This window comes from Chelonoidis abingdonii, chromosome 19 (assembly GCF_003597395.2).
Source record: "Chelonoidis abingdonii isolate Lonesome George chromosome 19, CheloAbing_2.0, whole genome shotgun sequence".
NCBI lineage: Eukaryota > Metazoa > Chordata > Testudines > Testudinidae > Chelonoidis > Chelonoidis abingdonii.
In genome coordinates, this window is record NC_133787.1 from 11,007,031 (window position 1) to 11,034,995 (window position 27,965).

Sequence of the window (27,965 nt, forward strand, 5' to 3'; positions counted from 1 at the left end):
AGTCTCAAACTGATAAAGACATGTCTAATTGTAGAAAGCACAGTATGTGGACAAAAAATTATAAAAATCATGCTAACTCATATTCATTGGACCATTCTTGAACTTCATTCCTGACTGGAAATACTTACTTTCCACCCATAATATTTTATTAGAACATAAATTTATGTATTAACTGGCAGCTTAAATATGTTATGCAAAATAATTGTTAAATGTCTACCTTCCATATGATTAGAATGGAAATTACTCCCCCAAGCCCTGGCTTTGTATCTGTTGTTGAAATCCTTGAATTGAATTTCTCCTGGTAGCATTTCCCAATAGGAGGTATCACTTTGCAAAAGTTTAATCTGTGCCAAGACTATTTTCCCACATCAGTTTATAATTACATGACCACTACTGCTGTGATAGCTTGGAAAAAATTTCCTGGGCATAACCACCATAAAAAACCAAACACATAAATAAAAAAGATTTCTTGCTTATAAGCCTAGAGACAAGACAAAGTAATTAGAGAAATCTCCAAGAGAAAAAAGGGCTCTTGGTTCAGTGCTCAATATTTCTCTTTGACCAGTGTCACACGCTCATGTAGACATACTGAACCTCCAAGTATTAATATACTGGAGAAGTACTGTATGTTGCAGCTTGCAGGTTTGTTTTCATCCCCAAACTAATGGGCAAAGAGCCATAAGTTTGAAGGCTTTTCTCATAGGAACTTGTTTACAAGAGTTGAAAGGTGTTACTACAGGACTAATGCCTATTCTTAGGGAACAATTCAAATGGAACCAGTTGACTTGCATAACTTTGCTTCAGTACCCACATTTAACTCATTCTTTCCTCCCAGAATGGTTAGATTAGCATAGCATTTTGTATCTAAAGTCTTTTTGATCATGGTGTATATGACTATGCAACTCTGAAAATAAAGGAATTTTGTTCCCCACATCCCCCACTGCAGATTCAATATAGCAGCCCAGCTCTGCTCCATCACTGTCAATATGAAGAACATACCAAATCCATGATATTCTTAACCTACAATTCTTAACCTATAGAAGGACTTTTTTTCTATGATATGTTTCTGTGTACAGGATTCAACCCACCTGTTTGCACTGTTTCTCATATTTTATTAAACTTGTTTAACTGATATGCTGGCTTTAAAATTTTGTAGGAGCTGATTCTCATTTACATCAGTGTCTCTTTACATTGTCAGAAGAGCGATGGAGAATCAGGCTCAGAGTCCATTAGACAATACTGCTGCTTAGTGCTTTAGAAATGTGCAGTTTAAAGGCCCCAGTTCAGCAAAATACTTGAGCATGTGCTTAACTTTAAGCTCAGGAGTAATCCATTCCTTTTCAGCAAAACACTCTAGCCACTTTAGTGAAGTTACAATACATACATCTTTGTTCTTTTATTTCTGTTCATACTCTGACAGTCTCAAACTAACTCTGCAAACCTGTGCTGACTATCCGCTCTGTAAAGTTTGCTTTTATTTTTAACATTTTAAATTGTCAAATATAAACTCTTCTCACCCATTTTAATCATGTGACTTTAACATTTGACATTCCTAATTCTGCCCAATTCAGTTAGGTAAAGTATTCTTCCCAGCTTCCTATCCTAAATTCTTTGAATCTTGATTTGTACTGTTGATCAGTGGCTGCATGCCACCAAAACAGCTGTATGTTACTATGGGTGACGTATACACCTCAACAACCTTTTGCAACCCTGACAACAAAGCATGTAGGTTCTATAAGTATAAGTTAGTAAAGTTTATGAAGTGCTTCTGAAATCTTTGGAAGTAAAAAGAGTCATATGCTTTCAATGTAAGAGCTGATGATACATGCTGCAGTTAGTTGCCTTGTCTTTTAGAATCAAACTCTGCTCTCTCTGGCATCAGTGACAAAACTCCCACTAATTAGGTTTTGGCCCATCTGGAGATTGGAATAGACAGTGTAAACCATGGCATACACATGTCATTTATCAGAAAAAAGTTATTACCCAATAGTGCTGGAAGAACCAGGGTATGGTTTGGATTGTGTGTAAAACTGAGTTCTGAGAACTATTTATTCATTTAATTGGATTTTCTTTTTTTTTTGAAGGAAATTTAATATTCATTTAATTTAAATTAATTTAGTTTTTTAACTGTATCAAATTGTTAGCCTGTGGCAGGCCACCAAAGGGAAAGAATACACCACACACTATAGGCACAATATTCATACAAGAGTGAAAGTGCCTTCTGAAGCAGTACCGAGCCATGCTAGGACATGCAGATGCCTTAGGTACTCAGTGATATGGTTTGTTCACACTTGGCACAGGCAACTCAACAGCTAGTGACAATAATAGCAGGACAAATGAAAAAGCAGCACTGCAATCATGTAGGGAGAAAACATATCCTAGACTGTTACAACTGGGCGTCCTTCTGGAGGCTATGTAATCTGGCACCAGTAGAGACAGTGAAAATGGAGGTGGAATTGTAGAACAAAGGGCACAAGCCAGGACAGTTATGATATGGGATAGGTATAGCTATGTTTGCAGTGGCATGTGAATATAAATACAGCAGAAGCATTATGGATCCCATCTAAATCCTCCTGAAGCCAAGGAAGTCTTTACAGGGACTCGGCCTTATAAAACCATGGGTTGAAAGGGGCACCCTCCCACTAAACACCCTTCTTTCTCCTTTATTTCTCGTCTGTTTCTCTTTGCCAGCTTCTCCCCATAGTCCTGTTCTTGCTCAAAACTTGAACTGAATATCCACAGTATTTTTTGGACACAGAAAATTTTGGTTCTCGATTTTAAAAATTACATTTCAGTTTTGTACATGACCTCCTTGTTTCCAGGGACAAGACTGGAGCCAAAGTGAGAGAGAGAGCCACACGAAATGGAGAAAGGTGCTACTGACATGGTACTTTTGGTCCAGCAAGTGGAAAGTTCAGGGAATCTAATGGGAGTGCCAATACTTGTGAGATTATCACCCAGTCTTGCAGATCCAAGATGGTCAGAAGCATTTGAATTTTTGGCTGCTTATCTGAACAGACCCCCTGAACTGCTTTGAGTTTCACATTTCCCTAATCATAATACAGAGACAGGGTGAAAATCACCCAAAACAAAGCACACTATCATGACAGGCTCTCTGCAACGGGATGAATTGCACCCTTAGAGTAAAATTCTGGTGCTTTAAAGTTCACAGAAAGCATCACAAATACATTCAAATTGAATTCAAAAGAGTATGTGTGGACTCTGTCTTCCACTAGCCCCCCAGTTCAAGCATAAAGTATGTGACCAAGATACTTTGGTTAAAAATCCTTCAGAAATAATATTAAAAATACCTCCAAGTTTACCCTGGTCTTAAAGAACTTCCCTTTGCAAAGCAAAGAACACAGAATTCCATTTCTACTGAATTAAATCATTTAAGTCCTCTAAAAGTAGCTTTCAAACAATATGCTTCTTTTTAATGCTGTATTTTTGTTTTCAAGTAACAGCTCTGAAAAGGGGCCTCCATAGCAGACGTGTATATCTATCTATATTTATCAATATATATTGCTCGCTTTCTTCAGGTTTCTTGAAAGCCACTCACCCAATTTCATTTGTGCTTCTATACTGTGGCACATGGGGGAGGGGGAGAACCCTACATAGTAATGGCTGTTGCAATCATGAGCAGGATTTGGTATTATAAACCCAACATTTGATTTAATCACTAGTTGAGAGAATCTGTATCACTTTTAACATATGACTGCCAGTGTGAACTTCATCTCTGTTTCTCACTGGGAAAGCAGTTATGATGAACTTAAGTTTTATGACCAAAGACTCTAAATAAATACATTAGTGCTAAAGAGAATTTCAGTGTAATACATGAATTTCTGTGAAATACATAAACAGCAAAGCTGTTTTATCAGTGTGTCCACACTAATGTTTTGTTACTCCACTTACGACCATTGGCATGGTTCTTGCATAAATAATTGTTCTGGACATGGCAATCAAATTAATAGGCATAAAAGAACAGCTTAGTAAAAAATATGACAAATAGATCCCAGCTGTAACTGAAAATTATCCTTTAACATAGCATTGTGCTTTCATCTCAGCTGCATAAAGACCACTGTATTTAGTCAGGATGAAATTTCATACACTGCAGATGCCCCTGCACAATGCTCTGCTGTGTGACTTGCTTATGGCTTCATTATGGATTTAGGGAGTAAATCACTCCAGTGCTGAGGGCCAGCATGAGGCCCAGAGACCACTCAAGTCCTCCATAAATCCCTGTGTAGTCCATTGGCCCTGGAGATAAACTGTTTTTTCTTACCTGAAAGAGGTAGGTGTCCAAAACATGATGATCAGTTCTCAGTATCTGGAATCCTAAAGTTATACATACATATATCTCAATCACTTATCTTCTATTTCATTTTGCTATGTTGAATATGTCATGATCCATACCCTTTTAACCTTATGTTTTATACAAATTAAAGTTATTTTTGAATTGAAAAGAAGATATACGTCAATCACAATTTAAATGGCATATCTGATCAAAGAATGGCAGGCAAACTTAATCTTTAAAATTGGGTCTTGATTTAATTCAACCGTGTTTACCTTCTTTGTGCATTTTCCCATGAATGTGTATTCATAGGTTTTGTTTGGATAAATATTAGGTGAGGTTTTATTTGTGTAGATATGGACAGCATCGGGAGGACATTTGTGTTTGCATGTTGGAAGCACTTGATTGTCACATATACAGGCCTTTGGGAGCAAGGTGTTAGGAAGCACGAAGAGAGATGTAGCAATTTTTCAATCAGACAGTTGAGCCACCACTTGACATGAGCAGCAATGAGGGAAGGAGGATGGAGGGGGGTGCTACAGAAGCTCTCTTTAAAATTGCCCTATGGAACCAACTCTGCACAGTGCTGGGTGCTGCAGCCATGTGGTCACCCAACACGGAAGGACTGCTGTGGTTAGGAGGTACCCTCATGAGGTGCGCAAGGAGCAGTAGGGTGCATGCATAGCCAGTGTAGGGAGGTTTGGAGGCCACCACAATTGACACTTCTGTTAGAGCTAGGAGAAGAGTGGAGAACATTTTCCCCAATTTATTCATGAATTCTAAATTTCTATTCATTCCAACCACATTTGCACCATTTGTGTTTGCTTTTCTATGACTATTTCTGTGACTACATAGATTGCTTCCGTCAACGTGCACGGGCTGAAATTGTGGAAAAGCAGCATCACTTGCCCCATAACCTAGGCTGTGCTGAACACAATGCTGTCAACAGCCTCAAGAACAACTCTGACATCATAATCAAAAAGGCTGACAAAGGAGGTGCTGTCACCATCCTGAATAGGTCAGAATATGAACAAGAGGCTGCTAGGCAGCTCTCTAACTCCACATTCTACAGGCCATTACTCTCTGATCCCATGATGATTACCAAAAGAAACTACAGCATCTGCTCAAAAAACTCCCTGAGAAAGCACAGGAACAGATCTGTACAGACACATGCCTAGAACTCTGACCAGGTGTATTCTATTTGCTACCCAAGATCCATAAACGTGGAAATCCTGGACGACCCATCTTTTCAAGCATTGGCACCTTAACAGCAGGATTGTCTGGATATGTGGACAATGCTATGCTACCAGCACTCCCAGCTATCTTCGAGACACCACTGACTTCCTGAGGAAACTACAATCCGTTGGTGACCTTCCAGAAAACTCCATCCTGGCCACTATGGATGTGGAAGCCCTCTACACCAACATTCCATACAAAGATGGACTACAAGCCATCAGGAATAGTATCCCCGATAATATCACGGCTAACCTGGTGGCTGAACTTTGTGACTTTGTCCTCACCCACAACTATTTCACATTTGGGGACAATATATACCTTCAAGTCAGCGGCACTGCTATGGGTACCTGCGTGGCCCCACAGTATGCCAACATCTTTATGACTGACTTAGAACAATGCTTCCTTAGCTCTTGTTCCCTAACGCCCCTACTCTACTTGCGCTACATTGATAACATCTTCATCATCTGGACTCATGGAAAAGAAGCCCTCGAGGAATTCCACCGTGATTTTAACAATTTCCATCCCACCATCAACCTCAGCCTAGACCAATCCACACAAGCAGTCCATTTCCTAGACACTACTGTGCTAATAAGCGATGGTCACATAAACACCACCCTATACCGGAAATCCACTGATCGCTATACTTACTTACATGCCTCCAGCTTCCATCCAGGACACACCACACGATCCATTGTCTACAGCCAAGCTCTAAGATACAACCATATTTTCTCCAATCCCTCAGAAAGAGATAAACACCTACAAGATCTCTATCAAGCATTCTTAAAACTACAGTACCCAGCTGCTGAAGTAAAAAAACAGATTGACAGAGCCAGAAGAGTACCCAGAAGGCACCAACTACAGGACAGGCCCAACAAAGAAAATAACAGAACGCCACTAGCCATCACCTACAGCCCCCAACTAAAACCTCGTCAGCGCATCATCAAAGATTTACAATCTATCCTTAAAGATGATCTTTCACTCTCTGAGATCTTGGGAGACAGACCAGTCCTCGCTTATAGACAGCCTCCCAACCTGAAGCAAATACTCACCAGCAACCACACACCATACAACATAAACACTAACCCAGGAACCTATCCTTGCAACAAAGCCCAATGCCAGCTCTGTCCACATATCTATTCAAGTGACACATCAATTGAAGGACCTAATCACCTAGCCATCCAGGGCTCGTTCATCACGCAGATCTACCAAACGTGATATACTGCACATCATGTGGCCAGCAATGCTCCTCTGCCAATGTACTGGCCAAACTGGACAGTCTCTAACGCAAAAGAATAAATGGACAAAATCTGACACCAGGAATCATAACATTCCAAAACCAGTGGACAACACTTCAACCTCTCTAACGCACTCAGTGACAACTTGAAGGTGCAATTTTGCAACAAAACAAACTTCAACCAACAGACCTCCAGAGAGAGACTGCTGAACTCAAATTAATATGCAAATTAGATACAATTAACTCAGGCTTAAACAGAGACTGGGAATGGTTGGGTCATTACACTAATTGAATCTATTTCCCTATGTTAAGTTCTCCTCACACCTTCTATGGGTCATCTTAATTATCACTTGAAAAGTTTTGTTTCTCCTGCTGATGATAGCTCATCTCAATTGATTAGACTCTTCCTGTTGGCATGCATACTTCCACCTTTTCATGTTCTCAGTATGTACAAATATCTCCTGTCTGTGTGTTCCATTCTATGCATCTGAAGAAGTGAGCTGTAGCTCACGAAAACTCATGTTGAAATAAATTTGTTAGTCTCTAAGGTGCCACAAGTACTCCTGTTATTTCTGTGACTGTTTTTGTTCACATGAATGTCTGTAGAGGTATTTCATTCATGGTTGTACTGGTATCTATAGATGGGTGCCAGAGGTGGGGAAGGAGAGTCACTGTCCCCCATCACTTTTTAAACTCACCAGGGGCCCAGCTGAGGTCACCAGGGGCCTGAACTCACCAGAATCTGAACTCACCAGGGGCCCAGCTGAGGTCAACATCCTCCTAGTCTCTGACTGGAGCTGGGTGGTGTAATGGCAGATTCCCTTCACTGCTGGTATGATGGAGTGGTGGCTGGGCCAAATTTGAGTGAGTGGCAGTGTGACCTGGCATACGGGATTAAAATGCCACTTACATTTGGCCCATTTTGATTCATTTTGTGTCCATTTCAGAGGCCCAAACCCCAGCTTGAAACACTAGGCCGTAGTCAATTAATATTCAATGAGTTAGAGAAAATTGAAACAAAAAACTGCACCATCACATCTTAGGAAACTTCTTGAGTGAGGAAGAACAATATCTAAGATTCAAGCACCCCAGAAAAGTTCTAAATCCTGCCCGCTGTCATACCACTCATGAGACAGAAAAGTGGAAGTGTGTTCCATTCTCTGCATCCAAAGAAGTGAGCTGTAACTCACGAAAGCTCATTTGTTAGTCTCTAAGGTGCCACAAGTACTCCTGTTCTTTTTGCGGATACAGACTAACACGGCTGCTACTCTGAAACCTGAACTACAAAAGTGTGCTGCACTTTGAAACACAGTTGTTTCATTGCTTCACTCATGCACGTCTATTGTACATGTCAGCAAGGAAAGCGTCGTCTGCAAATGTTGAATTGTCATTGTTTTAAATTATAAAAAAAATTCAGCAAAAGATAAATAATATCGTGTTTTCAAGCCTTAATAGTGCTCCCTGATTTTGTTTCCAGTATACACAGTGCAACCTACAATGAGAAAATATCTCTCTGACTTCAACTACAGTGCTACCTGACACACAATGAACGTAAAATTTTGCCTTCTCCCTTAGTTTTCCTTGCGATGCATTTAAATTCGTCATTTAAATGCCTTAAAAAATGCTCACCTGGATTTTATTCCTGTCTTTGAGGTACAATATCGAATAGATGAGGAGTTCTCAAACTGGGGGTCATGACCCCTCGGGGTTGTGAGGTGGTTCTGGGGAGGTCATGAGCTGTCAGCCTTGAGCCCACATTAAATTAAATTTGAATTAACCCTCTTGTTTTTAATTTGGGGGGGAGGGCATTTCTTACTCAGGGACTTTCTGTGTGAAAAGGGTCACCAATACAGAAAGTTTGAGAACCACTGACTCTGTGGGTCTGATTCCCCATTGCCATGCCCCTAGCGTCGTCAAGTGCACCAGTACAAAATGAGCATATCATGCTGCTGTGGTAGAATTTTACACCTCTTTGCACTAATGTAAATGACTGCACAATGTGCAGGGCAAAGGAGAATCAGCGCTTTGTCACTATTACACCAATTTGGGGCATGATCCTGCTAGTATGTCTTTTGAATACCTAGTCCTGTGGGGCTACCCATGCGAGTATAAATTCATAAAGTTACTTAAGTGACGGGGGGATTTAATTGCAGAAACAATAGACTTAGGTAGGTTTTAATTTTTCAGTGAAAAGTTAGCTAAAGCTTAATGCCAGACCCCAAAATTTCTACTGCCATCACAAAATGGATATAAACTGGCCATCAGAAAGTTTAGACTTAAAATTAGATGAAATTTTCTAACCATGAGAGGAGTGAAGTTCTGGAACAGCCTTCCAAGGGGAGTAGTGGGGGCAAAAGACATATCTGGCTTCAAGACTAAGCTTGATAAGCTTATGGAGGCGATGGTATAATGAGATTGGTCTTTGACTATTAGCGGTAAATGTGCCCAGTGGCTTGTGCAATGGATGTTAATGGGTGGGGATCTCACAGTTACTACCCGAGAATTCTTCCTGGGTGTCTGGCTGGTGAGACTGGGCCACATGCTCAGGGTAGCTGATCGCCGATTTGGGGTGGGAAGAAATTTCCTCCAGGGCAATTGGCAAGAAGGCCCTGGAGGTTTTCACCTTCCTCTGCAGCATGGGCAACGGTCACTTGCTGGAGGATTCTCTGCACCTTGGGGTCTTTAAACCCACGATTTGAGACCTTCCATAACCTCAGACCATAGGTTAGGGGTTTGTTACAGGAGTGGATGGGTGAGATTCTGTGGCCTGCATTGTGCAGGAGGTCAGACTAGATGATCATAATGGTCCCTTCTGACCTTAAAGTCTATGATTCTATGATTGCTTCCCCTCCCTCTTTTGCAGTCTGTTCAGTGGCACTCCTGTATCTATGTGTGAAAGGATGAGTACATGAACAAAAGTATAATGTAGAAAGTCAGTTCCTAGCTAATATTTGTCTCCCTATCATCCAGATGGCTCAGCCCATTTAACTCAAACATTCCAAACAAACTCACCTGTGGGTTGAGCCCAAGTATGGAAAGCTTCAGCCCAAAAGAATTTTTTTCTTTTTTTTTCTTTTTTTTTTTTGGAGAAGATTCTAAGCAACTGAAAATACAAGGCAGGAATGAAAGCAGGAATTCATTTTTCACAAATATTAAGCTTATTCCTTCACAGAAACATGCTGTGACCGGGATTGTGACTTGTAAACCCTACATGGAGCTTTTCCTGGCAGTGATGCTAATGAACAGATTTTAATTTGGGGTGGGAGGGGCTGTTCCCAGAATGTGTATCAAGCAAAGCATACCTTTATGTTAACAGAGGAAAAACTGAATGCCAACTAAAGTATCGTTACTTGCTAAAACAAACCAATTCCCCCTCACTCATAAAAAAAATCTTTGGAACAAAAGCTTCACAGTTAATGAACGTAGGTATTATTTGAACTAAATATTTCCACATTTCTGGTCTGTGCCAAAATGTCAAGTTTGCCTTTGGGCTAAGCTAATGTTCCTGCTGGGTCACTAAGGCAACTGGGGAGTATCAGAAAACAAGAGGTGGTCAGGACCATGCCAGATTTAATCAATGATTTAAATAGCACCTGGGGCTGCAATAAGTTGTTCTTTATAGAGTAGCAGGTTTTACTGTGTCAGTAAAAACATTTATCAGCTGCTTGAGACAAATTAATAGCCATTTCCCCAATTATGGGGGGGGAGGGAAAGAGGTGATGAGCAAAGGGAGAAGTTCTAACAAGTAAGTGAATTCTGACTGAGCTCGGATGATTACTTTGTGGACTTCATCCAAGCCTAGCTATTGTGAAGCACAGTAAATCTCATTTTAATAATGGAAGATAACCCTTCATCACTAAAGAAACAATGCTATTTTTATGCCTCAGCTGCCAAACTGGAGTACGAGCATCCCTCTCTTTGACACATTTACCTCTCTTAAAAAGCAGTTTCCTCTAAAATCTAGGGCCTGTAATTGTTTTGTAAGAAAGCAGGATTATAACCTGTGAGATTTACGCTACCTCTGATGGACAGAATTACCATTGTGAAGATTGTGTGTTTGACATTCTTTGCTTTCCTTAGATGCAGCAATTGTGGACATCGCCCTTCAGATCACTTGCTTGCCAAAAGTTTCCATTTGGGAGTTTAACTAGAAAAATAAAGTGATGTGAGCAGCTGGGATGAGATGTTGGCGAGGGAGGTAAATGGCAGTAGAGCAAGGGTACCTGAGGACTTTATAAAGCACACAATGACAGCTATAAAGCACTGTCTCTAAAAAAGAAAATAAGATGACTGTCAGGAAAAGAAGAATCATTTAACCAGTAATCAGGACAGCTAGCTCAGTATATACTTGGATGAGTCCCATAAAGTCTGTAGGCTGATTAATGTTATTGACTTTTTTAATGGCAACTATCTTAAGGTATGATAGATGGTTTGAATTGATGCGGTCAAAACAGGACTATTTGCCATGAGTAAGAACTATTTACCCAAGTACAATTTATTATTATGGGACCCTTAGGACATTCAATATATTCCTAAAGTGTGTGGCGGAGCAAAGAGATAGGCTTACTATTAATATCACATTGTTCAATTATCGTTTGAGTGGTCTACTGAATTGCCAAAATATTTAGACTGCCTTTGACAGAACTGAAAAAAAGTCTTCCTAGATGGTGTCCTCAATAACTGGGACACAACTGGCTTGAAAGCAGAACAGAAATTAAAAATAAGCAAAGTAACCTCAAACTCATTAAAGGAGGAATCTGGATGGTGCATTGTATTTTGAAAGAGGAAAAGTGGAATTGTTACATGCACCTTGTATCTGAGCTCAATACTGAGCTGCATTTATTTACAGACTAATCATTGGGGAAGTAATTTGGAAGCATGTTTTCAACATTTATGCTGTCTGAAAAGTCGGCCAGAAATATGACAGATGATGTTACAAAAATCATGGCAAACTTTAGTTGTAGTCAGAGCTTTGATCCACAGTTGGAGCATTAGTTATTTGCTGGAGAATCTTGAAAAACTCGCAACAACAATAATACACCAAATGATTTGGGAATAGGTGGTTGGGAATAAAAACAGGCCATTACAACTGTATTATGAATTACACTGCCTAATGTATAGTTGTGAAAATATACATTAGCAGATCATTTAAGGACAAAAACATGCCAGAGGTTTATAACATAATATAGTTTCCCATACTCATTTCAAGTTACATTATGGAATCCCCAGGGAGAATCCAGAATTTCTTTGTACATTTGGCTATTCAGAGAAGGAAGTTGTTATAATTTCATCAGCTTTGATAGGGACAAGTTCAAGACATGTTACAGTCCCTCCCAAGAGAATGAGTATCATTTCCATTACATTTGTAGAGTACGATATGTCTAATACAGACCAAATTCTGCCTGGTGTTCAGCATAGTTCAGTGAGCAATAGAGCTTTAAAGTTCCCTCCATTTCTCAGCTGGTGTTCTTCCTTGCATTGGACAAACATTGAGTTTCAGGGTTTTTTAAAAAAAGAAACAATCTCCTACAGAAGAGGTGGAATTTTAAGACTCCAGCTCTTTAACAGCCCCCCAAATTTAGTCCTTTGGGTTGAAAAGACATGAGACGCTTCAGGAACAATGGCTAGTGAGAGTTAAAAAACCCATTGATCATCACATGCTGAACAGAAGAAATATAGTCCTGATTCTGCCACTTTCACTCACATTTATTATCTTACTATCAAGTAGTCCCATTGCTATCAAATATTTGGCAAAACTGAGGCCCGTGTACATAGGATCCTATTAGTCCAAGTAACATACAGTTTAAGTTTTCATTTGCACTCTTCAGGAACAAAAATATAGTTTACTCTGTTATCACTTAATCGTACAGGATCATTATGCTGCATATATAAACACAATCATATTAGTATACAGTAAAAAATGACATTTTATTGTTGATACACAGTGGAGCAACCTAGCTGCCTCACAGACAAGAGGCAATCAAAACTCTCATTTTAGCAATAGAAAAGCATACCAACAATATAAAAAGGAGTTCAGGCCCTTTCTAAGACAGATAATTCCTTGTGTCTTCTCAAATCAGAATGAAACAAAGTCTAAAGTTCTAAGGCAAAAATACTGACACCCTGCACTTGAAACCAAAAAGTGGCAAGCACCACTTGAGAAGTTTAAGCTGGAAGAAGCTTTTATGCATCTGAAACCCAGTCCACTAAAGAAAAAAATTCATTTTCCAAAGCAAAATATGTCAGAAAAAAATCAATTTATGTAATGTAAATTCTCTGCATAAGGACGATTTGATACAACTCATCACGTGTATACAGCAAAGCAGTGAACAAGATGGAAGAGTTGTACATTTAGAAATAGTAGATGCTACAATCCAATTAGCATTCAGGGTTATCTTAGATTTCAAGTGGCTTTCCAACAGTTTAATCACTGATACACCTGTTTCTTGGCAGACATATACAACACAGGACATTTTCCACAAGATTACATCAGTTTTAAAATTTCTGTCATTTAAGTACTGGGTTATCCAGATTTAGTGTCCCATTATATTAGTAAACTAAATACAGTTGCTCTGCTTCTAGCTAAGGTCACCTAAATGCATTCATATTGGTTTGGAGGAGAATGAGCAGTGGCTGGCTGCCAATATTTGGTTATTTTTGCACTGGGAAAGCAAAAATCAATTTCTGTTTCTTCTTCCTTATATAACTGTCCTGTATTTTTAATGCCCCATTCTGCATTTATAATACTTGAGGGAGCAGAAAATATGAATGGCCAAATTCTGCTTTCAGATATTGTTTGTGCAACTGCCAAGGAGGTGAATGGAAGCCATGCATGCATCTGAGAGCAGAATTGAACCCATATTTTGTATGAGCATTATTCTTCTTTAGGGTACACTGGCATATCGTCGTACTGGGGTTGGTGCAAAGCCACTCTGGCATGAATGGAGTTCCAGGTGGCCATCAGAATATCTCCTGAAGCCTGGCCTGCAAGGGAGTGTGCTGTGTACCCCCGAGATAATATGAACACAGTTGTCCCTAAATTCCCACTGTGCCTTGCCCTTATGGAAGGCTCCTTATACCCCTCCAGACCCCTAGTATGCATCCCTTTTGGAGGACATGCAATTAGGTGTTAGGTGCCCAGCTGTCATCGACTTTTAGTAGAAGTTGGGCACCTAACTTCCTTTTGCACCTTTGAAAATCTCCCAGAATTACCAATGTGTGTCAATTGGGAAAGATTGCTGTTTGGATTTACAGAACAGTCTCACACAGACTTTAGTGTCTATGGAAAGCTCCCAAGCCTGGCTCATCATATCCTTGTTAATACATGTAATTGATGCTTACAGAGGGAGATTTTTAAAGGCGCAAAGGACAGTTAGGTGCCTAACTGCCATTAGAGACTAAACTGCTACACAATATTTCATGTTAATATATATGTCCTATTTCTAGTGTTCACCAGTTCATTGATGGATACGCTCATACACTAGGCATCATACGCTGAAGCATATAACAAAACAAAATTCAGTGCTACAGGAGTATTTCATCATGCACTATATTACTAAATCAGACAAGAACTGCCCAGGAAGAAATTAATACAAGCCTATAGGGTCAAGCCACCATGTGTTCATTGTGTAGGTCATGGAGAGACCACAAAGATTCCACGCTCCCCGTGGGTAGCAGAGAGGTTCTGGGGGAGGTAGAGGCAGTGTCCATGTCTCTGCAACTAGGCTAATCCACTGGCCTCAAATTCTGCATGGTTTAGAGGCACAATTGCAACCCACAGGCTGTATTTACAGCTGTAACACCTTGGGAAGAGTGGGAGGAGTCTCTCCCTACCGTGATCCTCAGCCCAAAGCAGTTTATTTTGGCTTTGTGCAAGGCTCCAAAATTTGGCCATAGAACATATGAATTCGTGTCACTATTTGTAAATCAGATGAAGATCACTGCATTAAAACTACTGCTTCTCTGATTTCTGCTATACAGCACGCTTCCATTATTACTTACAGCTGTGGGCCACGGTATCATGGGGACAGCCAACATTTTACAAGGCTTTTTGTCATCACAAAAAACAAGAGAAAAGAACTTACCATAAAACCAGGAAACTCCAATTGCCTCCATTAAAACAGCAAACAGGATTGAAGTCCCAGCTGCAAATGTGTCCAGTAGTGTGAGGATGTAAATTCCACCCTGTGGCATAAAAAAATCCAACAAGTATGATAGATTCTTAGTTTCCAAGACCAGAAGGGACCACTGTGCTCACGTAGTCTGAGCTCCTACATAACATGGGCCAAAGAATGTCCCTCAAATTATTCCTAGAGCAGATCTTGTATAAAAACATCCAATCCCCTGGTGCAGTGTTCTAATGGTTAATTATTCTCAACATTAAAAACGTATGCTTTATTTCCAGTCTGAATTTGTTTAGCTTGAATTTCCAGCCATTGGATTATGTAATACCTTTCTCTGCGAGATTGAAGAACCCATTATTAAATATTTGTTCCCCATGTAGAGATTTATAGACTAATCAAGTCACCCCTTAAGCTTCTCTTTGTTAAACTAAATAGATTAACGTCATTGAGTCTATCACTAGAAGGCAGGTTTTCTAATCCTTTAATCATTCTTGTGTCTGTTCTCTGAACCCTCTCAATTTATCATCATCCTTCATGATTCCCCCTGTTTATACATTGTAGGGCTACATTAGGCCTTTTGGCCACAGCATTGCACTGGGAGCTCATGTTCCCCCAAATATCCACCATGACGCTCAATTCTTTTTCAGAGTCACTGCTTCCCAAAATAGAGTTTCTCCATCCCGTAAGTATGGGCAACATTCTTTGTTTCTAGCTGTACATATTTACATTAAAACTATCAGTGACCTGTCCTTTTCATTATTTACTACTCCTCCAATTTTTGTGTCATCTGAAAACTTATCAGGGATGATTTTGTGTTTTCTTCTAGGTAATTGAAAAAATGTTAAATAGTGTAGGGCCAAGAACACATTCCTGTGGGACCCCACTTGAAACACACACATTTGATGATGAGTCCTCATTTATAAGGCCTGTCATTATCTGGGTCATCCCATTTAGCCTTTTAAATATTGCCACGTTTTCTTTCTTTTGGAACTTTCCCTGTGTTCCAAGACATTGAAAAGCAACATTAACTATCCACTGGGTTCCTTAGCCGGATCTTTTAGAACTCTTCGGTGCATGTCATCTGGACTTGTTGATTTACAAATGTTTAACTATAGTAGTTGCTGTTTAACATCCTCCTGAGATACTATTGGAATGGAAAGAGTGTTGTCGTCGTCATATGAGACTACATCATCTGTTTTCCCTCCAAAATACGGAATAGATATTGATATTGAAAACTTCTTCCTTTCTGCATTATTACTGATAATTCTACCATTTCCATACAGTAATGGGCCAATACAATTGTCAGGATTGTTCTTCTTCCCAGTATCCTTAAAACTCCTCCTTGTCGTTAACTCTGATGGTCATATATTTCTCTGTGTTCCTTTTCTTCCTTTATCAATTTCTATAGTTCCTAGCTTCTGATTTATATTCATTACTATCAATGTCCTCTTTCTTCTATTGTTATATATTTTTATTTGTTATATTTACCTTCACTTCCCCTCTAAACCAGATCAATTTTTTAATCAATACGGCCTTCCTCCATTATGAGATTGTGACTTTTTGGGCATCTAGTTAAGTGTTCTTAAACAATTCCCAATTATGATTCAGATTTTTCTGATTAAATTCTTCCTCCCAGTTGATCTGACTCATAACTGTTTTCAGCTTTGTGAAACTGTCCCTGTTAAAGCACCAAGCATATATATTACTGGTCTGGACTTTATTCTTCTTCCATATTGTAAATATGATCAAGTCATGATTGCTTGTACCTAAGCTACAATTAGTTTTTAGTTCTGTGATCAGTTCCTCTTTATCTGTCGAGTCGATCTAATATAAATTCCGCCATGTTGGATGCAACAGCTTTTCATTTATCAAACTGTCATCTACAATATTTAGAAATTCCAAGGATATTTTAATACTGGCAGCATGAGACCTCCAGCATATGTCACTCAAATTGAAGTCCCCCATGATCACACAGCTTTCCACCCCTACACATTATGGTTAGAGGCATAAGGAGCTGGTCACCCTGTTCCCTAGTGTGATTTGGTGGTGTGTAGCAAATGCCAACTAATATTCCATCTTGTGCTTTATGCATTAGAATATTGATTCATAGGCATTCAAGATGATTTTCTTTGGAGTTATGAGTGACTCAGAAACCAATAATGCCTTTTTTGACATAGAGTGCCACTTCCCTTTTGCCCACTCAGTCCTTCCTAAATAGAGTATAACTACTGATTTTAATATTCCAGTCTTACACATCATCCCACCAGGTTTCAGTAATATCAACTAGATTGAATTTATGCTCATAAATAAGCAATTCCAGTTCATTCTTGTTTGTTATCCTGGTTCTTAGCACAGGGTGTATGGGCAATTAAAGAATTGTTTCTCTTCATATCTTCTGGTTCCTTCATTAATTTTGTTTTCAACATCTTGATTCTGTGCTAAATGAGTGCTCGTATTTCCCCTGTTTTTACTCTCCCCTTTTGTTATTAGTTTAATGCTCGCCTGACTACTCTAGCCAGACTATCCCTGAGGAGATTGGTTCCCCTTCTACTGGTAGAGGCGGTCCAAACTATGCTGCTCCCTCTTCCCGTAGAAGGTCGACCAATGTACCACAAAACCAAAATCTCCCGCCCTCCGCCACTTATCTAGCTAGTGGTTCATTTCTAGAATCTTCTACCTTCTGTCTTCCTTCACCTGTGGGACAGGAAGGATCCAGGGGAGATTGTTTCACGTTTATTCTTCTTCAGGATACTTCCAAGTTCCCTGAAGTCATCTATTATCTGTGAGATGTCCCATGATGCCGAAGTGAATAATCATGAATGGATCCTTGACCATTGACTTCAGAAGCCTACCAATCTTAGAATGAGGTCTTGTGTCTTGGCTCCAGGAAGACAGCACGCCATCCTGTTATCCATCTGTCCCTTTCAGAATGATCTTTCAGTTCTTCTGAGTACAAAATATCCAACAAGGATCATCAGTCTTTCTTGGACAGTTAGAAAACTATTTGTGGATATGCTTGATTTTCGTACCGGTTGTCCTGGACATCTTTCCATTCCCTGGGACCAGCTGGATCTTGAGAGGAATCTTCTATAGTTTCCATATGGAGGACCTGGTATTGATTGGAAACGTCTAGCTGTGTGGAATTCCTCCTGGTCATCATCGTCATCTGTCTCCAGCTGTGAGGAATGCTGATGTGATTTCTTGGCTTTGGTGGTCATGACCTGCCAGGCCTCCTCTCTGATTTCCTGTTTCCCTGACTTTTTGGCATTCAGTTCCTTTTTTCCTTGAACCTGGGGGTACGGCTGCTTCCCAGACCTGTCTAGGAACAACTCTGCTTCTCAGTAGCACCTCTATTTGCCCCTCCAGTCCAAGAATGTTTTCCTCTGGCACAGCCACCAACTTGCATTTCATGCACCAGGAAGTCCCTTCTTGTTTCGGCAGGAAAGAAAACGTGGCAAATCTGCTGTGGGTCACCACCACTGTTCCATCACTGGTCATCTTAAAATCAGATGTAGAGCTGAACCTGAAAGGAAAGGCTCTCGTACGCCTTCTATCAGCTCTGTCCAAAACTCTCCTGTTAGCTGCCTCTGTTCTTTGAATTTTCCGAGCAAGTGTGTTTTTATACCAGATCTCTCTGCTTAGCTCAGCTTCGTCCCCAGCCCCAGGAAGTGAATAACTACTCAGAGACTTCAAATAGCAGGGCTCATCCGAGCTCTTAAAGAAATAATTAAAATTTTTCTACTTTCAAAGTCTATCCTCCAGGTACCAGAGGTCTGATGTGTAGAAATATAATAATCTCAGTATGTTTAACCAAGGAGTGGAAAGCTTGGGCATCCCTTGGTCTGCATGGAAAATGGTGGGTTTGAATGAACAACCCTTGCAAATGGACTTAGCTGTCACCCACAAAATGGGAGCTGAAAAATGGATGGAATTCTTACTCAGCTTTGCTGGAAACACAGTTAGTGAGCACTGTCAGTTTCCAGTAACTTCAGTGGGAATTGAGGTCTCTTGATGCCTTGCAGAACTTCTCAGCAACTTGGAGGATTGAGCCCAAACTACAGCTACCGTAGAGTTACTTCTCAAAGTAGCTGCAAGGCATTGGTGTGTCACAGTCATGGCTGCTATCACTCCACTTCTTCCCATAGCCAGGTTTGTGGTCCAATGGATCTGCAGTCTTGGATCCAATGTCCCATCCCCATGCTCCTGTAGAGTGGCCCAGTGCATACAAATGGTTGTGAAGTCTCCATTGTCTGCTCTCCAGTACAGTAGGAGAGCCCTGGCTATGCTGTGGTTTGTGTCTTTTTCTGTGGCTGAAGTGTGATGACAGGATTTCACCTTACATAAATATCCCCTCTCCTCCAAAATATACATCCCTTGAAATGCATTGATTTGGAACTGTAAGGTGCATTTACGAGATTCTTGCAAAATTGCTTTTCAGACACTGAGCTGAATTTGACTTTGTTTTATTTGATTGATCTTTGAGTAAACTATTAAATATCTCATTTTATCTACTATGGAGTGAAGAGAATGGGGACTGGGGTTGTTGGCATATGGAGCTCCCTATCATTTTGAAATGAAGCAAAGCAAATTTTTTTAAGACATTGATACCATTTCATCCCATGCAAACAGCTGAGAGAACTTCCAGCCAGGGTAGATTCTAACAATCTTATTTATAAACAAACCCACTATGAATATGCCTGCGCCTCATGTGGATTTTGTCTTTAGTATCTTTAACAATTTAAAAAAGAGGCTAAATACCATTCGTTTTGTAGATCTGATGATGATTTTACTGTTTAATCAACAAAGACATGTTTAGCTTTTCTCTTGTTATAGCATACAGACTTGTGTACCAGAGATGTCACTATTTACAGTAACCAAAGGAGAGAGCTATCTAGGCTTTTCTGAGTTATAAACTCTGGAGATGAGGAGATCTGGCCAAAGTTTGGATTAACATAGGGCACCTAACGAATTGTATGACAAATATTTTAGCAACAAGCAAAAGACTGTTTATTGAATAGTGTTTTAGGTGGGAAATTCTGCTCTACACCTGTTCATTATTTGAATGCCTTTATTTTAGAAATCCAGCAAGGTGACTGACGAAATATGTGTGTACGAAAAACAGACTGCTTTGAAAATCAATCTCAAAGATTTTCAAGGAGAAATTCAACTGATTATTTTATCTCTGTGTTCTCACAGGGGATTTGATTTCTACTTTGTACATGTGTGACATCAACTTTTTCTTTGACATGAACTAATGTATTGGTACCTGTCAAGGCAATTCAGTGCAGTCTAGCTTGTTTGAGAATTCAGTCCCACAGAGGTGCATAATTTGAAAGACACTGGACTAGATTCTCATGTGATCTGAATTGTCATAGCGCAGTTGAAGTCAATGGAGTTACACCAATTTAGACCAGCTAAAGATCTGACCCATTGTGTTTCTTCAAACCCATTGGTCCAAGCCTATTGTTAACCCAGATGAAACCTTGAACAAGGGAGTACACCTCTACCCTGATATAACATGAATTTGGATATAACATGGTAAAGCAGTGCTCCTGGGGAGTGGGCGGGGGGGCGGGGCTGCGCACTCCAGTGGATCAAAGCAAGTTCAATATAACGCGGTTTCACCTATAACACGGTAAGATTTTTTGGCTCCCGAGGACAGCGTTATATTGAGGTAGTGGTGTAGTATGTCCAGCTGTATTAGAGGACAGAGAGAGCTGAAAAATGTAAAAAGGGTCAATATTTATTGTAAGTATAAATGATCTATATTACTATTATAAGGCTTACGTTCAATCTTTGAAAACCCTTTCTAGCTAATGAAACACTGTAGTGAAAAAACTACCAGGAAAATGCATTTTATTAACTTTAAAACTTCTTTAAAACCTTTCAATTAATTAATTAGTACCATTTTAATAACTCTCTGCTAACTTGTTGATCTGTGAGTCAGTGGAATGCTGATCGACAGGGATGTGCCCATAGGATCCCAGCACTGGTGCATTCATTATGGCTACGTAAGGTTTAATGCATATGGTAGTATTACAGGGTGCATGCTTAGCAGTGGCACTCACCTTCCTGGTTCTAGCTGGCATGCAGAGAAGAGCAAGGCCAGCCCAGAACAGACATGTCCTCTCTGTGGTGTGTTGTGCTGCCAGCACTTGCAGTGCCTTGCTCCTTTGCCCATAGACAAGAAAAACAGCCACAGTCTGACTGCCACCTGTGCAAAGGGTTCCCTGCAACCTTTCCCCACATCCAGCACATGTATGCAGCCATTATTTTTCTGCTTTATATTTGTAATGAGGGGAGCAGGTTGCATTATACCCCCGATTTTCAAAAATAGGAAGGTTCCTTCACTGAAATGCATCCAACCCAATGCATTAATAACTATGATCTGCTACGCTGCCAAGCTATTATCATGCTCAGGGAAAGGGTGATAGGATTATTATACTGAAGTGTGATTTTACAAGAAGTAAATGTTTCTTATTTATTGATTATCTTGTGCTGTTGCAAAAAGTGAGTTTTCAAATGCTTATGGGCATGGTCTCCAAAACGCTTTCCCCTACACACAAAAGTAAGCAGTGACCATAGTCCCATTTCAGATGATGAAGCTACAGTAGAAGTAAGCATAATGCATGGGAATAAAGGTTTGTGAGATCAATTGATAGATAAAAAACAGGAGGGGAGAGGCATCATTTATAGAAGAATTAATATAATATTCAGACAATAATGTTGGTTATAATTAAACTTCCCAGTACACAAAGTATCAGAGGGGTAGCCGTGTTAGTCTGGATCTGTAAAAGCAGATTGCTTTTGCTGATTTTACCGGTACCCAAAGAGATCAACCTCAGCCTACAGTAATTCTGTCTCTTTTACAGGAATAGTTGCATTGTTAAGTTAACTTGCTAATGGAAACTCTTGCAGTACTTACATTGGTGATACAAAAAAGAGCCGCTAGGAAAGTGCCAAAGGATACACCAAATGTGAAAAGCTTTCTGTGCCGCTTCAGTATTTGGAAATCATCTGCTAAGCCAGTGATGACAGCTTCCATTCCACCCATCTAAGGAAAAGGAATACAGGAGTCTAGTTTAGACAGTAATGACACAGACATTTTGCCCACAAACAAACAGAAGGTATAAATATGTTTGCAATTCATCTCTATTTCCTTTTGTGATCTCTAACATTGATTGAGTTTTTTCTCTTTATTTAAAAGGTGTTATACCTTCTGTAAAATGAGCATTATTCTTCCTTGTTGTTGTTCATACTTGCACATAGTAGAAGTGTTAGAAATCAGAATAAATAGGTCTCAACTTCCCTCACCTGGTGGCTGCTGTTTTTATTGATAACGAACAATAAAATGGAGAGCAGAGCTAAACAATGTGGCAAGTCAAACAACATTGTTACCTCTGTATACTGGGGATAGAGAGACAACTCTTAGTGCTGAGAATTTTATAGTAATAAAAATTCTTGATAATACCATAGAAGAATTTTAGTTTGCCCTCTGGATGTAACCACTATATGTTAGCCATTTTTTGCTGTTGGGAGAAATTGTGGCAGCTGAAATATTTTTCATGGTTTCATTGATCCTACTGTAGGGTACAGGTTCCTGATCACAAGCTTTGTCCTGTGCTGTAATTCAAACATTTTGTGTTTTTTTTTTTCATAGGGTTAGATCAGAATGAATCCAAGCCAACCCTCAGTGGTTTGCTGCCCAGGTGGGAAAGTATTTTTGGCAGTCCCCACACAGCTGAGCACCAAATAAATAAATAGCTAAGCAGTGGTTCCCCCTCCCTCTCATGCCAGTCTTGCTGTTGCTTTGGTGATCCTGGAAGCTCATGCCCAGGGCAATCACCCGATCAGCAACCCCTAAGGCCAAGCCTGCTCCTGCTAGGGATGAACAAGCCATCTTAATTTCTTTAAGAATCAGTTAAGCAATGGGGGAGACTCAGTATACGGTATTTCCTGCACATGGAAGAGAAATGTGGCAGATACTTGGGGGTTAGGGGAGAGTCGGAGGGCAGCAGGTTGGAGAGAAGAACATCTCTGTTTCAAATCAATTGCTGAGAATAATCTCGGTAGTATCTGAATGATTCACTTCCAAAACCAGAGGGCTACAGAGGGAAGGGCAAACATTGTTTTAGCTAATCTGACAGTTGAGTGAACTGTCAAAGCATAGTATGGGGTTTTATCCATGTGACTTCTGTAAGCATCAACAGGAATCGTACAGTTACAGTGCACTGCTTAAATATGGGTTAATATTTTTCATGGTCACAAAGATTTACTACACGGCTACTTCGAGAGACTCAGAGAAGTTAGAAGTGGAAAAGTAGCCTTCAGATTCTCTACTCCATCTATTCATTCAGGACTGCTTCCTAATCTAGTGCTTTGTTCATCCCCGTTGTTAATGTCCTATGTGGAGATGGTTGCATGCTGAAAAGAACATTACAGACATTCATTCTAATTCCTAATCCTTTTAATTTGCTATCCACTAACATGTTCATGAGAAAGTTTCTCTTTTCATAAACATTTGGGGGCATTCCAGAAAAATGTCTCCATACGTCAATAAGGGACTTTGTTCATGAACAAGGGTGTTGATGCATTATTTCTCTATTTTCTTTCTGTTTTTTTGTTTTTTTTCAGTTTCTAATCAGCGATAAGTAACAATACCACATGTCCTAGGTGACTGAACTCACAGCCTGTAGAGTGGGTAATCAAGGGAAACAGTCTGCAAACAACCCCACAGTTGCTTGTATAAAAGCAGTAAATAATTATGAGCAGCAGCAGCTTGATGTAGCTGTGGTGGTGCATAGAATGGAATTCATCTTGAATGGTCCCCTGGAAGATTTCTTCTTTTGGCAAGGGTCAGCATGGGTGTGGGGTGGGGTGCCTATCCCACACAAGCCTGACAAGAGAGAAAAGGGCCAATTAACCCTGTGACAGGCTGCCCTTGGTGGAGAGTCAGGGCTGATAAGCTTTTAGCTGATGATGAAGCCCAGCTGGGCAAGGCGAAGGCTAAGCTGCTATAAAACCAGGAAGTAGAGACCAAAAGGAGGGTTGCAGTACAGAAGGCCTGCAGTTGCTCTTTGGGCTTACAGTGGGAAAGATGTAAACCTGGGGGAGAATAGAAGCCCTGAGACCCTGGGCCTGAGGGAAGGGTGTACCTAGAGATGGGTGAAGAAGGAGCCTGATAGAGACAAAGCAGGAAGCAGCCTAGGGAAACAGCAGAAAGGTTTAGGATATTGCAGGCCTTGGCTGGGGAAGTGGCACAGACTAGACAATGGAGCAGAAGACTGCTTGAGACAGTCATTCAATGGGACTTTGATACCCTGTAGGAAAAAATGATAGTAACCTGGCTGGAGGGCCAAGCCATGAAGGGGGAGCACCCTGAGTGATGAAGAGGGAGTGACTCCAGAAAAAGAGTGAGAGATGATAGTGAGAAACTGAAGGAGGGGGCATCAGACTGGGTGTGAGCTCATCCCCAGATGGGCCACAAGGACACGACATGGCAGTGAGCAGAGCACCTCATGACAGGGACAATTTAGGATTCTTAAATCTCTCAAAATTGCATCTTCCAACCTCCTTCATTCATGGTTGGCCTTGTGTTCTGCTTCCTTCAGCCTCAACTCTACAAAACTTCTGTAAAACCATACCTTCTTCTGCACATGACCCCACCATTGCAGTGTCATCTTGTTCTCAACTTGTGCAAGACGGCAGCTGGCCAGGATCATCTAAATGTCTCCTTGTTTTTGACAAAAATCAAACCAATGAATGTTAAGAGTCCGCTGTAACTTCTGACACTGAAAACTGTTTAGTTTCCTCTCCTCAGCTGTTTTTAATGGCCATGTTTGTGCTCCAGATAGCAGGGTGATGAAACTAAAGCTCTGCATGTCTCTATAAAATGAATGACTTGCTGATGGCGCATGTAGATGGCAATGGCATTGAATGCGGTAAATACTTTTATATGTCTGGCTAGTCAATTGAAACAGGAGGTTCTATAACCGAAGGAGTCACACATTGGATTGGTCTTCCCTCAGTGGCATGTCAGTGTCTTCAAAGGCCTGTGATTGTGTGGTGGGATGTCACTAAGATATAAGTGTTCAGTGTAGTAGTGTTGACAAATCCCCTTCTCTTCTCCTGCGAGAAAATAATTCTGAACAGCAAATAAATAGGCAAACATCTAAGCCTAATCAAGAACAAGAAAATGCTAGATTTACCATAGTTTATCCACTTTGAATAATTTGACCCCTTCCACTGAAAAATTATTATTCTACAATTTAAGGTGTCGACGCATCAAATATTTACATATGTGCTTTACCATGGTAAAGTTAAATAAGTCCCTAAATGTTTGCAAGATTGGGCCTAGTAGAGCTCAACCCATAATATACAACCTAGATTTTACTTTTCTTAATTTTGACTCATTATTACTGGTCATTCTTGCCACCCTAATCTACTCTTCTTCCTTCCTTCATGTTTGTTTACAGTACAAATAGGTCCAGACTGGAACCCCAGATCTGACTTTGCCTCAGGTTTTTAGAATAAGGTTCCAGCATCTCAATTTTACAACTTGATCTAATTGCTAACAGGCCTGAAGTGAAATCCAGAATTTAAAGAGTTAGGAAGAGTTCAGAGCTAGAGCTGAACTTCACAGCTCAGACCCCTTCTAGAGTAAGTCATCTGCAAGTATTTGAAGGACAATCAAAGCTCCTTTGTGTGATCTCTTCTTCCCCTCCAGCTTTGTTCCCTCTCTTGTCCCTTTTTATCTTTGAAAATAAGTTAACTTTCTTTTTGGACATTTTTATTTTAGAATAGTAAAAATATCCTTATGAACCTGACTAGACTGTTCAGATTTCTGTTCTTTGAAGATCCTATTTACTTTTTCCAGAAGAAAATTAGCTTTTATGTTAAATAGAAAAGGAAATCTGGATGCCTCTTTGGCAAGAACAAGGTGGAACAAGTGCCGTTAGGGTACTAAGAATATTTCATTTAGAGTTGAAGTTTCTGTTATCTTTTTTATCCCGAGACAATATATTTTCACTTTGTAGACAGCATAAATACTTCTCCTCCATGTTGAATGAAGTTCGGACGCTAAATCTAAAACATCTTAGTGTTCATTTTTTACCATTCCTAAATATCTATTATCTGTCAACGTACAGATTACATTGTTGCCTTTTGCCAAGACACCAAACAAACACAAAATAATAGTGTAAATGAAACTGATTTTTAAAAAAGTATCACAATGAGACTATTGTTGTAAGGAAAGTATCTTAATACAGTTCCATATTATAGGAAATCAAAGATATAATTAGATGCTATCCTCAGCCTTTGTGTCATAAGTATCATTTAGGATGTTGTGGGAAATACAAATCTCTGATACAAAATAGTACTGAACCATAGGCAGGCAATTCAACATCTTGTTTCTGTGCTTTTTCCAAGTTCATTTTTAGGCTCCGAGTGTGCTGCTGTAGAAATGAATGGTAAAATTCTCATTAGCTTCAGTGATGCAGTATCATATCCTTAAAGTGTAATAGCTTTTGCTGTTTGAGCCCAACCTAGAATCCTAAACTAGTTGGCCCTCCCAAGCCTTTTGCACACCATGAATCTGTGATTAAACAAACTGCTGTGTGCAATGCTATATGGCATATTGGCCTTAAGTATGAAAACAGATACTTTGAGAGCACAGCATGTGGCTTCTGAAACCTAGTGGAATCAGACTGGTGCCTCTGTACTTATTACCAGAAAATGTTATTAAAGGAAAAATGACAGGCATGGAAGATACGCACAGAACTGTCAATGCCCAGTGTGAGAAGCATTATGAAGAATACCACTGCCCAAAATGTTGATCCTGAAAGAGTTGAAATGGCTTCTGGATAAAGGATGAAAACTAATCCAGCTCCTGAAAAGCAAGAGGAAAGAAAAATTCATTTCTGCTTTTGTTAAATTTTTAAAGCTACAAAAAGGTGCATGAAAATAAGATTTGACCTACCTAGATTCTTATATTGGTGTCCCTCACCATAGTATATGAACAACTTAAGACTCATAGACTTTCAGGCCAGAAGGAACCACTGTGATCATCTAGTCTGACCTCCTTCATGTTGCAGGCCACAGAACCTCACCCACCCCTCCCACTCCTATAATAGACTCATAATCTGTGGCCGAGTTACTGACATCCTCAAATCATGATTTAGAGATTTCAAGTCATAGAGACTCCACCATTTACACTAGTTTAAACTTGCAAGTGACCCATGCTACAGAGGAAGGTGAACCTCCCCCCACCAGAGTCTCTGCCAATCTTCCTGATCTCAAATATGGTGATCAGTTAGATCTTGAGCATGTGTTCAAGACCTACCAACCAGACACCTGGGAAAGAATTCTCTGTAATAACTCCCTCCCTATCTATTGTCCTATTACTAGTTGTTGGAGATATTTGCTGCTAGCAGTTACAGATTGGATACATGTGATTATAGGTAGTCTCATCATACCATCCCCTCCATAAATTTATCAAGCTCAGTCTTGAAGCCAGTTAGATTTTTGAAGCTAGTCTCAGGCCCAGATGCACAAAAGTACTTAGGCATTGCAACTACAGAATCAGTCTCTCACTCTAGCTGGACCAATTAATTTTTAATTTTTTAAATGCAAAATGGAATCCTTTCAACTAGAGAGACTGAAAGAGAGACACATGAGAATATCCCTGAGTGCAGTGGCTACAGCACTCACCTGAGTGGTCAAGGACCCCTCAAACTCCTTCAAATCCCTTGCCCTTACCAAGAAGAAGGAGGAATTGAATCAGGGTCTTCCATACCCCAGGTGAATACCTTAACCCCAGGTGAATACCTTAACCCCTGGCAGCTAGCCCAAACCACCACCTGTGCTCCATCCAGCTACACTGCTATTTTGAGAGTGTTAGCTCAAGGAAAGCTAGTGTGTGTGTCTATTCACATTGAGAAACATGTTCCCAACTGCAGTGTGGACGTACCCTAAGTAGCTTTCTGAATCAGGGCCACAGCTGGGTCTATTGTAGGTGGGCTTCTTTGTCTTGTTTAATTTGAAATGAACATAAACAAATTTGCAGGACAGCACTGGAGAAGCA

The 27,965-nt window shown here is 40.1% G+C and overlaps 1 protein-coding gene across 1 annotated transcript in view; it reads right to left on the reverse strand.

Moving 5' to 3' along the window:
• Positions 1 to 27,965, reverse strand: part of SLC6A2 (solute carrier family 6 member 2) — a 110,387-nt gene that overhangs the window by 19,569 nt on the left and 62,853 nt on the right. The window contains exons 9-11 of the mRNA XM_032773512.2: positions 26,659 to 26,771; positions 21,810 to 21,938; positions 14,846 to 14,945 (exon numbers count right to left, since the gene is read on the reverse strand). Coding sequence (XP_032629403.1) covers positions 14,846 to 14,945; positions 21,810 to 21,938; positions 26,659 to 26,771 — 342 coding nt within the window. The remainder of the gene's footprint in view (positions 1 to 14,845; positions 14,946 to 21,809; positions 21,939 to 26,658; positions 26,772 to 27,965) is intronic.